Here is a 12,430-nt window from a genome sequence, read left to right on the forward strand (position 1 = left end):
CGAACTCGGAAACAAGCGCGACGATTACAATTTATCACAGTCTGAACTATAAGTCTAATTATGCGTTCTACGAGCCCCGACTCGCCGGGCGAGACGCGACTCGCACGTCCCTACGCTCTTCACCGTCGCGTAGTCGTTACAATCTAACGTTATAATATGTATATTCGAAAAAGAGTAACCAGTTTGTGGTCGAGCGACGCGAATCGTGTCTGATCGCGTTCTATTTACAACACCGCACGTACTCTCTCTCTCTCTCTCTCTCTCTCTCTCTCTCTCTCTCTCTCTCTCTCGTTATCTATTTATTACCTCTCTCGCTTTTCACTCTTTACTTTTATACTTTTTTACTGTTTTTTTACTTCTTACTTCTTACTTCCTACTTCTTACTTCGTAACTTCTTATCCTTATTTATACCTTACTTCGTACTTCTTATATATATTTCCTACTTCTTACTTCTTACCAGCTGTTTCAGTTCGAAGTGTACCGTTTTAAAAAAGATTCCGCTTGCACTTCGCCGGCGAGATCAGCACGATTTGTCGTGCTCGCCGTTGTCGTAAATGCGATCGCGACTATAACACAAGTTTCTCGTCGTAGGCTGATCGACCACCTCGAATCGTCGTTAACCGCGAAACGCGTTCGCGTTCGCGCGTCGACGCCGTGGTACTGGCGCGCGGGAGGGGGGATGGGCGCCCCTCCCCCCGCCGGGAATGACCAAAAGAAAAGACCTCGGTAACAAAATAAAAGGTGCCCCTTTTGGGGGGAAAACGGGGGCGGAGAAATCGCGACCGTTTCCGTCGCTATCCTCTCGATATTCGGAAACGGAAATACTTTAAATCGCATGCACCAATATGGTGTACGTACGTTTGAACGATCAAGCGTCGACGATACTAAAACAAAGACGAGGGTCGCCGCGTTTCGCGCGCGTTGTTTTTCTTTTCGATCGTTCCTCGTGAATCCTGTCGTATCGTTCGAATGCCTAATCCTTGGAATCGCGTAGCAACGTCTCCCGATAAAAACGGCTCCTCTCTACGACGATGACTGCGGGGTGGTGCGCGTCTCTCGAACGTTCCCGAAGGCGAATACAACGGCGGCTCGGTGCGTACGAGGAGAGAATAATACGATCGGGGTTTCGGGGAAGTCGGAGGGGCGACGGTCGTACGGATCCGGGGCCGACGACGGCGACGACGAACGCTAAGACGGAAGTGGAAATGGAGGCGGAGGAGGCGGAGACGGAGGAGACGGCGGCGCAAAATGATCATCGTCGGCACGAGATACATGTTTCGGCTCGATCCGCGAAGCGCCGGCAATACTTCGGAAATACTTGTCGCGTATCGAGACTTTTACTGTCAGGGTCTGACGAGAGGCTTACCTCCGTAGGGGGCGGGATATTGTCCGGTTAGCAGGGGATAGCCTAAGCCCACGTGCGTGTGGTGATGGGTGTGCACGTGCCGCTGAGGCGGGGGCGACCTATTGTCTTTCGGCAAGGTCCCGGTCCCGGCGTCCACGGCCGACTGTTGCTGCTGTTGCTGTCCTCCCGGCTGGTTCTGCTGCTTCCCGGACGGCTGCTGTCCCTGAGGCTGCGGCGGGCCGGGCCCGGCGCCGCCGGCCGCGCCCGACACCGAGCTCGGCGGCCCGCTCGGAGGCCTCGAGGGCGTCGGCCCCGCCGACGACGGGCTCGCCGAGGCCGCGGACGTCTTCGGGGTGGGGGACTTGAGCGCGCGCTCCTGCAGCTCGTGTATCTTGTGGGCCGAGTAATACTGGTTCGCGTGGTGTTGAAGCAGGTCCAACGCTTTGCCGCCGGGCGGTCTGCTCAGATCTTCCGGCGCGTGATACCTGGGCAGCTGATGGAGGTACGGGTTCCCGGTGTACGGTCCCGGGACCAGCATCGGAGCGAGGCCCCGATAGACCGGATGACCGGGGTCGAACGGCAGCGCGCCGTAATGCTGCGGCTGCATGTAACTCGGATGGATGTACGCGTACTGGGACGTCGGCGGAGGCGGTCCTTGGGTCTCCATCGTGGGTTTCACGCCTTCCTGCTGCTTGCTCTTCGAGTCCTCGTTCTTCCCCAGATCTTGCGGCTTCTCCTGCTTCGGCTGATGCTTCGGGCTCGGCGGAGGCGGCTTCGCTTGTTGACTCTGCTTGCTCGGCTCCTCCTTTCGCCTCTGATCGCCCGGGTACAGGTAATACCTTCGGTCGTCCTGCATCGGACCAGGCGGCGGCGGCGGCGGACCGGCTCTCTGACTCTGAGACCCGTGATACACGTGGTACGGGCTCATCTGACTCTTCATCTCGATGCTCTCCTTCAGTATCTGATGATTCTCGTGCTGCTTGTCCTTCAAACTCGGCTGCTGCGGTTGCGGCTCCTGTTTGATCTTAGCCTTTTGCTCGTGAAACTCTTGCTCCTGCTGCTGCTGCTGCTGTTGCTGCTGCTGCTGTTGTTGTTGTTGTTGCTGCTGCTGCTGCTGCTGCTGTTGCTGTTGTTGTTGCTGCTGCTGCTGCTGCTGCGCCACGGATTGCGGCGGCTGATAGGGGTATCCGGGCGGCATGTAGCCACCGTAACCGCCGTAATAGTGCGGCTGTTGCTGAGGCTGCGGAACCGATTGACTCATCTCCTTCTTCTCCTTCTCCGCGACCACGCTCTGTAGACTGGCCATCGTCGGCATCTGAGGTATATTCAGCGGCTTCATCTCCTGCTTCGGCACTAGATCGGTCGGCTTCTGATCGATCGGCTTGCTCTCTTGAACGCTCGGCACCAGGTAAGGCGGCTGCCCGTAATACGGATACATGCTGAAGTGCGCCGGCAGGTGTGCGGCCGCGGACGCCTTGCCGTCCTTCTCCTGGGACTGTTTGCACTTGTCGGTCGGCTCGGCCTCGAGCACGGGCGCCGCGTCGTCGGAGATGTCCGAGTAGGCCGGACTCTGGACGTCGTCCCTCGCGGAATCGACGATAGGCGCTTCCAACGGCGACGGATGAGGACTGCCTCCGGGCGACTTTCTCGATTTCTTCTTGTAACTGGGCGGTTTCGCGGCCCGAGGATCTTTGCTCTTGTCCTGTTCGGGCATCAGCGCCGCGGTCGGCTTCACCTTGAACTGCGGCATCTTCGCGTGCAACGAGACGCTCTGGTACGGCTGCAGATGCGACTGCACCGACTGCACCGTTTGACCCGGGTGTCCGGCCTGCGGCGGACCGGAGGCCGCCACCACCGCCGCCGCCGCTTGCTGCGACACTTGAGCGGCGAGACCCTGAAGACCCGGATGTTGACTCGCGATGCTCTGCAACCCGGCCGGCTGCGTCTGCTGCTGTTGCTGCATGCCGGCCTGCTGTTGCACCATGTGAGCCTGCGACGGCTGCCCGAGTTGCGCCGAGAGCGAGTGCTGCACCGAGAGCTGGTGCGCGGACGTCAACTGTTGCTGTTGCTGCTGCACGGCCGATTGCAGCTGTTGCGACTGCTGCTGGCTCGCTTGCAGCTGCTGCGACGCCGCCGTCGACTGACCGGCTTGCATCGACTGTTGGCTCTGCTGCAGAAGCGAGTTCTGCTGCTGTTGCTGATGTTGTTGTTGGTGTTGCGACATTTGGGACGGCTGAGGCGGTTGCGGAATATTCAGTTGCGGAGGGAGATTGTTCGCGCTCGGACGAGGAGACGGTATCGGCCTCGGCGACTGACTGGTCCGAGGACCGGGGCTCTGCGGCGAGCTCGAACTACCCAACGACGATTGATTCTGCTGCGCCTGCTGTTGCTGCTGCTGCTGCTGCTGCTGTTGCTGCTGCACGGATTGCTGCTGCACAGACTGTTGCTGCTGCACGGACTGCTGCCTGGCGGAGGTCGGTATCGTCGGCGGCGGCGCGGGCAAATCGTCCTGCCCGAACCTCAGCACGCCCGGTTTCACGATGCTCTTGTCCTGGCCGTGAACCGGCGCGGTCGCCTCTATACCGGGCGAGACGACCCGCGGCGGCGGCGGAGGCGTTTCCGGCGGCAGACTGCTGGCCGGCGGGCTGGACGGCCTCAGCGGCGTGCCCTCCGGCTTGTCGGCCGGCGATTTCACCGGCGTCGCCGGGCTCGGCGCCTCGATGTTGCTCTCGTCGTTCTCCGACATGCTCGTGATGCCCTCCTTGGCGTCGTCGTCGTCCGCCGAGCCGTGCGCGTGGCTCTGGTGGTACTTCAGTCCATTGATGTGTTTGTACTTTTTGTTGCAGTTCGGTTCCGGACACTCGAGCAACACGGGGCTCGCCGGAGGAGAGCCGCTGGGCGGCGTGGGCGGCGGAGCGCGTCTCTTGTTCTTGTCCTCTTCCTCGGGTCCTCGGGATTTCCGCTTGGCCGCGGGATCCGGTCGGGGCGGGACGAACGCCGCCGGACTCGGGCTGGCCGCCGGCGATCCCTGGGCGCCTCGGCGTCCCTTCGCGCCGCCGTTTCGCAGCTTGCTGTGCACCGAGCTTCTCGTCTCCGTGAAGTTGCTCAAATCGTTGCCCGGGGTCGCGTTCGCCGCGGCCCTTCCGCGCTTGCCGCGGCCCTTCGGCGTCCGCGCGTCGAGGTCGCTGGTCGGCGAGTCGCAGAATCGAGGCGGCGCCCAATCGTGCCGGGTACAGTCCAGCAACGTGCCCACGTACGTCTTCCCTCGCCACGTCACGTTCACCACCAGCACACCTGCGAATCGAATGAACGCGTTCAGAGTACGAACCGAGGCTAAATTGGCCGCGCGCAGAATACACTTTCTCTCTCTCTCTCTCTCTCTCTCTCTCTCTCTCTCTCTCTCTCTCTCTCTCTCTCTCTCTACCGGATCGTCGGTAGTGCCAGACGCGGACTCACCCCCTTCGGTCTCGTGCCACACGATTCCCTCAAGAGTAACAGATGTACCAGGCTCGCAGGGTCCTAAACATTCTGGCTCGGTAATGGTCCCCACGCTGGTCCCGACGCACACGTCGGACATGTCCTGTAACATCGCACGCATCTTATTGTAGATTCGTCGCTCTATCGTAGACGGATCGAATCGCGATCGCAGCCAACGGATTCCGGAGTTGGCGGTTGGGACGAGGACCCACGCACGGATCGATCGCGGACCGCGAACGCGGATTCGACGGAGCGCTTCTTTCGGATCGCGCGCGTCCTCTCGAATTCCATCGATATCGGTGACATCGAACGCATCGATCGCCGTCAACGTATTTTGATAAAGAAACGCGAGATTTCGAACAACGAATCGCGGTTGGCTCCGTCTTCGGATTCGGTTTACGGTGCACCGCGTAACCGCCGAAACGAGTGCCGCGAGAGTCCGAGGAACAACGCGCGTTCGAAAGCTTCTCTCGAGGAAAAATCGGGTTCGCGACAAAGATTCCGCGGAAGAGCATCGCGACAAAGACGACTCGTGCGCTACCACGATCGCGGAGAAAGGGTGAAAGAGGCAAGGAAATAGCGAGCGGTAGCCACCGATAAAATCCATAGCAGTCGATGGCCGTCGACGGCCTCGTGGAAATCGAGTTCGTACTCGACTTCGGCGGAAGCGGATCTTGCTCCGTCGTCGATCACGGTCAATGGCGTCGATGGGACGACCAATGGTCGCGGACCAATGCCATCCCGTAGGAAGTTTACGCGTGCACCCGGTCTTCCTCCCAACTCCGGCGTTCGCGACGCCCCCGCGACGCCCCCGCGACGCCCCGCGAAGTTCCACCCCGTCCTACGCCGATCCTACTACTCCGCGGCGTATCCCCCGCGTAGCGTAACACCGTGTGCACCAGAGCAATTACCCCTTCCACGATATCGTATATCTGTGCTCGACCGTCGAACGGACGCGACCGTTTATATTTCGCTTTTCCGCGCTCGAACCGCCGATCGGCCGCGCTCCGCCGATTAAACGGCATTCGTTCGCCGTCGGCCGCGACGCGTACTTTGTCCCGTTCGTAGTCTCGCCTTTCGATAAGATCGGGGCGCGTCGAAATTCGGATAACATCGACGACGATTATCGGAAACCGATGGCCGAGCCCGAAAGAACGCGGATTACGCGTGTTGCGCCGCCGATTCGGTTAAACTCTCGAGAACCTCTTCTCCTGTATGGAAAACGCGAGAAGAAAGAAGAGTCAGCGATCGCAACGCGCGCGAGAGACAGAAGGACATCGGCGCGAGTTCGTTCGACTCGCGAACGCGACCAGAGTTCAACGAACGATAACCGAGCGCGGGCGTTATCGGAAAAGAAGCTGTTCGAAGGGCCCGCGGCGATCCACGCGTCTCGACGGATACGCGACCGAACGCGCCGCAGCTTTTTCCGTAATCGTGTCTTCGGATCCGTTCTCCGAGAATATCGATGGGGCGAGACAGCGGCGAACGGACAACCGATATTCGGTCGAATACGGAGAAGCGCCGCCGAGTAATTTCTCTAATCGGAAAGAAATCGACGGCGGAACGGAAAACGGCGAAACGAGCAACGCGCGACCGGGACACGGTCGGCCGCTGCTCGCATTTGTCTCTATGTATTCGTTCGTGTACTCTCGCGGGCGGAGACCGCAGAGTATTGATTTCACCCCCTTCGCGTGCCCCTCGGTCGCTTCCGTCCCCCGAGCCAACAGCCCCTAGTCCCCGAGCCGAGATTTCAACTCGTAACAGCCACCCACCTCCTACGTTCTCTCGGCCATCGAAATTTTGTCCGGTTTCGCGAAACGACGAGGAGATGCAAGGCCGAGGGGCGAGGCGAGGCAAGACAAAACACGACAAAAGTCAAGGCAAGGCAAGGCAAGGCAAGGCAAAGCAAGGCAAGGCAAGGCAAGACGAGACGAGGCAAGGCCAGGTATGGCATGCAAAGCAAGGCGCGACGAGGCAAAAAACAAGGCAAGGCAAGGCAAGAATAGGCAAGAATAGGCAAGACGAGGCAAGGCAAAGCAAAACAAGACAAGGCAAGGCGAAGCGTGACGAGGCGAGATATGACGCTATGCGATGCGATGTGTCGCGTTGCGATGCGATGACACGAGATGCGTTGCGACGAGATGAGACGAGTCGAGATGAGACGAGATGTGTGCGATGCCGTTGCGTTGCGTTGCGTTGCGATGCGATGCGATGCGACGAGACGAGATGCGGTTGCGATGCGATGCGATGCGATGCGATGCGATGCGATCGATCCATGCATCGAATCGCCGAATTACAACACGAAATGAAGCACATAGAAAATTTGGGATTCCCGATCCCGATCGAGGGAACGCCGGGGAAAGGCGGAACGTTACCTTTGGTTCGGAAGCAGAAGTCTTGAACTTCTTAGCAGGCGGAGGACTGGACGCGGTATCCATGGCGTCGTCGGCCGTTGCGATGATGGAGGATCCGTTGCCGGGTACCGCGGCGAGTTTGGTTTGCTCCGGCTTGGCGGCCGGGCCGACGGCGGTCGCGCTCGCCGGACTCGGCGGCGGACACGGGACCGTTACGGAGCCGGAGGACGGGCCGGATCCCTGGGAGACGGAGAAGACGGCTCGCGAGCTCGGCGACGGTCCTTGGCTTTGCTGGGGGGCGGTCGCGGCGGTCGGAGGTCCCTGAGATTGCGCGGCCGCCCCGGCGGGCCCCGAGCCGGCTCCGAATCCCGAGCCCGGCCCTGGCCCGGGCCCCGGTCCGGGTCCCGGCCCCGGTCCCGACCCGCCCGAAAGTTGATTCTGCCCGATGCCGGCCACGCCGCCGACGCTGACCCCGCCGCCGCCGTTGCCGCCGCCGCCTCCAACGCCTCCTACGCCTCCGACGCTGCCGCCGCCGCCGCCGCTGACGCCGCTGGGCCGCGCGGTCCCGTTCATTTCCGGTTTGTTCTGCTGCGCCGACGCGTGATTGCTCTGCGGCTTCTCGTGCTTGTCCCGCGCTTTGTCCCGCCGGTGACCGCTCGACCCCCTTTTCGATCCTGCGGTCGAGGAAGTCGCGCCTCCGGTCCCACCGGCGGCGCCGGCCGAGTGACCGAGCTTCGACTTGTTCGAGGACGAGGACGACGACGACGACGAGGACGACGAGGTCGACGAGGACGAGGACGACGTCGAGGACGAGGACGAGGAGGACTGGACGCCTACGGCGCCGCCGCCGCCGCCGCCGCCGCCACCGCCGCTACCGCCGCCGGGCCCGCCGCCGACCGCTCCGCCGGCCGCGCCGGGACCGTTGTTCCCGCTCGAGCCGGTCCCGGCGCCGCATCCGGCCGATCCGTTGCCGCTGCCGCCGCCGACGCCGCCGGCGACGCAGCCACCGCTTCCGACACCGCCGACGCCGACGCCGACGCCGACGCCGACACCGATGCCCACACTTATTCCGACACCGACACCAACACCGACACCTCCGCAGACACCGACACCCACGCCACCACCGACGACGACACCGGCACCGGCACCGCTGCCGCCGTGTCCCGCGGCGCACTCCGAGTTCTGAGCGTTCTGTCCGATCGTCGCGCCCGCGGACGAGCCGCCCGATCCGCTCGAGGCCGACGACGACGACGACGACGACGACGACGACGACGACGAACCGCTCGTGACCGCCGAGCCACCGACGCCGACGCCGCCGACGCCACCGATGCCACCGCCGCCGGTGCCGGTCTCCTGAGACGACATCGTTCCGTTCATTTCGTTCGATTTCACGATTTCGTGTTTCGCCTCGCTGCTCTTGGTGCCCGGTTTCGTGCGTTTGATCTTCATCTTGAGGCCTTTGTCGACGGTGGCCGAGTGTTCAACGGCCATCTTGCCGGGGTTACCTGGATTCCCGTGCGCGGCGTTCGCACCGCTCGCGACGGAATTAATTTGTTGCTGTTGCTGTTGCTGCTGCTGCTGCTGCTGCTGCTTGTTACCGGTTCCCGGTACGATCGACGAGGAACCACCGTTCGCGTTCGCGTTCACGCCCGTACCGTTACTAGCGACGACGACGCCGCCGCTGCTGCTGCTCACCACCACGCTCCCGTGTCCGTGCCCGTGGCCGTGAACGTGCCCGTGCCCGTGCCCGTGTTGTCCGTGCCCGTGTTGTCCGCTACCGGGACTGTTCGCGCGCCCGGACGAGTTCAAGCCGCAGGAAGACGACGCGGACGAGACCGAGGTCGGCAACGAGGAAGACGAGGACGACGACGACGACGACGACGAGGACGACGACGATATCGAGGAGGACGAAGCCGACGTCGACGACGAAGAGGAGGACGACGAAGAGGACGACGACGAAGACGACGAGTTCAACGATTGTCCGCAACCGTTCGAGCCACCGGCGGACGCAACGGACGAAGACAGACCGGAGGAAGTTAAGCCGTTCGAAGAATTTTGAAGCTGATGATGATGATGATGGTGGTGGTGGTGATGATTCGAGGTATTTGAAGCCGATGCTGCCGAGGCAGGCGTTGAAGCCATGCCTGTCCCTGAGCTCAATTTCTCGTCCCTCGTCTTCTCAATGTCCGCATCAAGATCGATTATCAAATCTCCTATTCCAATGTCCCATTCGTTGTCGTCGTACTCGAAATTGTTGGTCGCATTCGTCGCGGCCGGATCCAGCTCATCGGTGTTTGCAGCCACCGTGCTTGCTTTAGCGTCTCGCTGGTTATGTCCCGATGACGACGACGACGACGACGACGACGAGGACCTGTCCCGACCTTGATGATGATGGTGGTGGTGATGATGGTGATGGTGATGATGATGGTGATGGTGATGATGCCGGTGGTCGCGATCACGGTCGCGATCACGATCCCGGTGATCCCGATGATCTCGGTGATCCCGATGATCTCGATGCTCCCGATGTTCCCGATGCTCCCGATGATCTCTCCCCCTGTGCTCTCTTCCTACCGATCCCCGTCGGTGTTGCTCCTGTCTCCTCGACGTCTGACCTTCACCTCCACCCCCTCCCCCGCCTCCTCCACCGCCGTAACCGACAACGCCTTGGCCGCCGTTGTACTTGCAACTCCTTCTGCAGCGGTTCCCGGTGCAGCTACTCTTGTCGCTGCAACCGTTGGCAACGAGGTCGACGTCGTTGTCGTTGCCGTTTCCGTTGCCGTTGCTGCTCCCGTTCCCCTCGACGTTGCCACCTTCGATCGCGCGAGCTTCTCCGTGATACTTGGTGCTACTGCTACCGCCGTTGCTCTCGTTGTTGTTACCGCTGCTGGTGCTGCTGCTGCTGTTGCCGTTACGATGGCCAACGTTGCTCTTCCCGCTGCTGCTGCCGCCGCCGCTGCTAGTAGTATGATTGTTGTTCTTATTACTATGATTGTTGTTGTTGTTGAAGCGATGGCCGTTATTATCGCCACCACTCTCCTCGTCGTTGTTGTTGTTGTTGTTGTTTTTATTGTTGTTGCCAATACCGTTGCCGTTTCCGTAATTAGCGTCGTTACCACCACCACCACCGTCGAACGGAGATGGTCCTTTGCGGTTTACGATAGGGAGGCGACCGCCTAGTGGCGTGGTCGCCATGCCCTTTGAAACGTTTCCCCGGCGCCCGCCAGCCTGATCACCGACTGCCCGCCTGTTCTCACCGATTCCAAGCAATCGCAGCGCGCGCGACACGCGTCCGTTTTGCCCCGACCTCCGCCCGCCAGTCGCACCTCGTCCATCGAACACATCACTTTACTGTCTCGCAGCTGCCCTCCACCGATATTCCCTATATTCGGATGATCCGGCCTTTTCCCGGCACCGATTCCGGTTCCGGTCTCGAGTGTGATCGCGCCCGTTATCGCTCTCTCGCTCTCTCTCGCTCTTTCGCTCTCTCTTTCGCTCGCTCGCTCTCGCTCTCTCTCTCTCTCTCTCTCTATATATATATATTATTTATATATATATATCGCACTCGCGCGTGTTATCCGTCTCCTTGTTATGCGCCGCGCGGTCAACCCGCACCTACCTCCGTGTTCGTCTTTCCGTTTCCTCTTGTTTAGGACTTCACGGGGGTGCACGATCCTCCTCTCTTGTTCGGCACGCGTTTCTTTTTCTCTTCCTCCTCCCCCGAGCCCGGCTCCGCCGTCTCTCCGTCTTTTTCCGTCGTCCTTTCGACAACACTTTTCGCAACACCGTTTACCGCCGTTCACCGCTACCCGCGGTTCTCTCTCGTTCTTTCTCGTCTTTCCTCCTCTCTCTCCCTCTCTCTCTCTCAACGTCTTTCCCACGTCTTTTCTTCTTTCTCTCTCTATATATATATCCTCTCGATATCCTCTCGTCGTCCCTTTTCCTCCCTTGTCGTGGTCCCTTTCCGCGTCTCCTCGCGTATATATATTTCCGTCGCGAAACGCCGCTCTATCCAGTTCGATCTTAGACACGTTCCATGTATCTATCGTTCGTTCGTTTTCCAACCTCCAGCCTCGGACCGGCTCTCGCTCGCTCCGTTCGACCAAACGCTAAAACGACGCTCGTGCTGCTCCTGTCCTTCGTCGTGGCCGAGATCTGTAACGAAAACATAACCTTTAATCGGCCGCCACGGGATTACCTGGAGCCGTCGACGGCGTCTCGATCGCGCTCCGGTTCCGCGATTTCTCGCGACGCGACGCGACATAACCTCTCCCCGTGTCGACAAACGGATCAACTGCGACGGTCGCGGCCGGATCTTTATCCGCGCTCGCGACTCCCGAAACTCCATCGAACGGTCCATCGTTGTTCCTCGCCTACAAATTGCTATTCCCACTTAGAGGGGAATTCGTGTTACGGAACGATTAATTTTACCGGTGGCATTTGGCATCGGTCCAGTCGTGTCGGCGTACGCGCGTCGTCGGTGCCCTGCGCCTGTGTGTCCGTGTGCTCGTCTCTCTCTCTCTCTCTCTCTCTCTCTCTCTCTCTCTCTCTCTCTCTCTCTCTTTACGCGTCCCCGTGTGGACACGTCGATGTTAACCGTCCCAGACAGTCGGCCGCGCGAGATCAAGGAAACTATTATTCGACGCGACGCTCTCCTTTTTCCCCGTTGCCTCGGATCTCGGGGAACCTCGCGAGACAAGGCCGACTGACTCTCGAGCCGGATAGGAGATCGCGTACCAAAAAGTATTCGATTTTTTAATTTCGACGGAAACGATGACAGCCGACGCGAGTGGATCGCGTTTCTCGAGAGCCGCCGGTCTCGTTTCGGAAGGCGAAATATATCGCGTACGCGGCAGAAATATTCGCTCGGTTACTAGGAAGTGACTAAGAAACGAATAGGAAGTGGCCGGCGCGTTGAGTATTACCGACGGATGAATAACGAAAACTACGCGTTACTCAGCGTCGCGTCGCAGTGGGCAAAACTGCCGATCTAGGTAGACGAAAACGATAGCATCGACTACCTGAAACCGTCATTAAACGGTTACTAAGCGTTTATAGGGGTACTGTACGACCGGCAAGCAATAAAATTTTACCCAAAATTTTCCCGTTAAGATAATATACCTGCCATTGAGATGCATGCGAGGTAAGTCCGAACGCTTCGTTGCTCTTACTCGGTAAACTTTCACCAACCATTGAACGGTTCTTCGTATACGAATCTTACAAATTTTACTTAATTACCATTTCTCACCTACATTTT

General features: G+C 59.8%; 2 protein-coding genes across 3 annotated transcripts in view; one reads left to right on the top strand and one right to left on the bottom strand.

Annotated features, from left to right (window-relative positions):
- The window catches only part of LOC117221386 (uncharacterized), a 33,641-nt gene that overhangs the window by 3,413 nt on the left and 17,798 nt on the right, over positions 1–12,430 (bottom strand). For both annotated transcript variants that reach the window (XM_033472308.2, XM_033472309.2), the window contains 3 exons: positions 7,198–11,328; positions 4,802–4,925; positions 1,367–4,639 (listed from right to left, as the gene is read on the bottom strand). In XM_033472308.2, the coding sequence (XP_033328199.2) occupies positions 1,367–4,639; positions 4,802–4,925; positions 7,198–10,368 (6,568 nt within the window). In that variant the 5' untranslated portion in view covers positions 10,369–11,328. The remainder of the gene's footprint in view (positions 1–1,366; positions 4,640–4,801; positions 4,926–7,197; positions 11,329–12,430) is intronic.
- Positions 5,632–7,223, top strand: LOC143261133 (uncharacterized). Its single transcript, XM_076527728.1, has one exon. The coding sequence runs from the start codon at positions 6,288–6,290 to the stop codon at positions 7,221–7,223; it is 936 nt and encodes a 311-aa protein (XP_076383843.1). The 5' UTR covers positions 5,632–6,287.

Source organism: Megalopta genalis, unplaced genomic scaffold (genome assembly GCF_051020955.1).
Source record: "Megalopta genalis isolate 19385.01 unplaced genomic scaffold, iyMegGena1_principal scaffold0037, whole genome shotgun sequence".
Lineage (NCBI taxonomy): Eukaryota > Metazoa > Arthropoda > Insecta > Hymenoptera > Halictidae > Megalopta > Megalopta genalis.

What these genes read in the sequence shown, in the direction of transcription:
- LOC143261133 (XM_076527728.1), top strand. Translation starts at nt 6,288, where the DNA reads ATGGGGCGAGACAGCGGCGAACGGACAACCGATATTCGGTCGAATACG.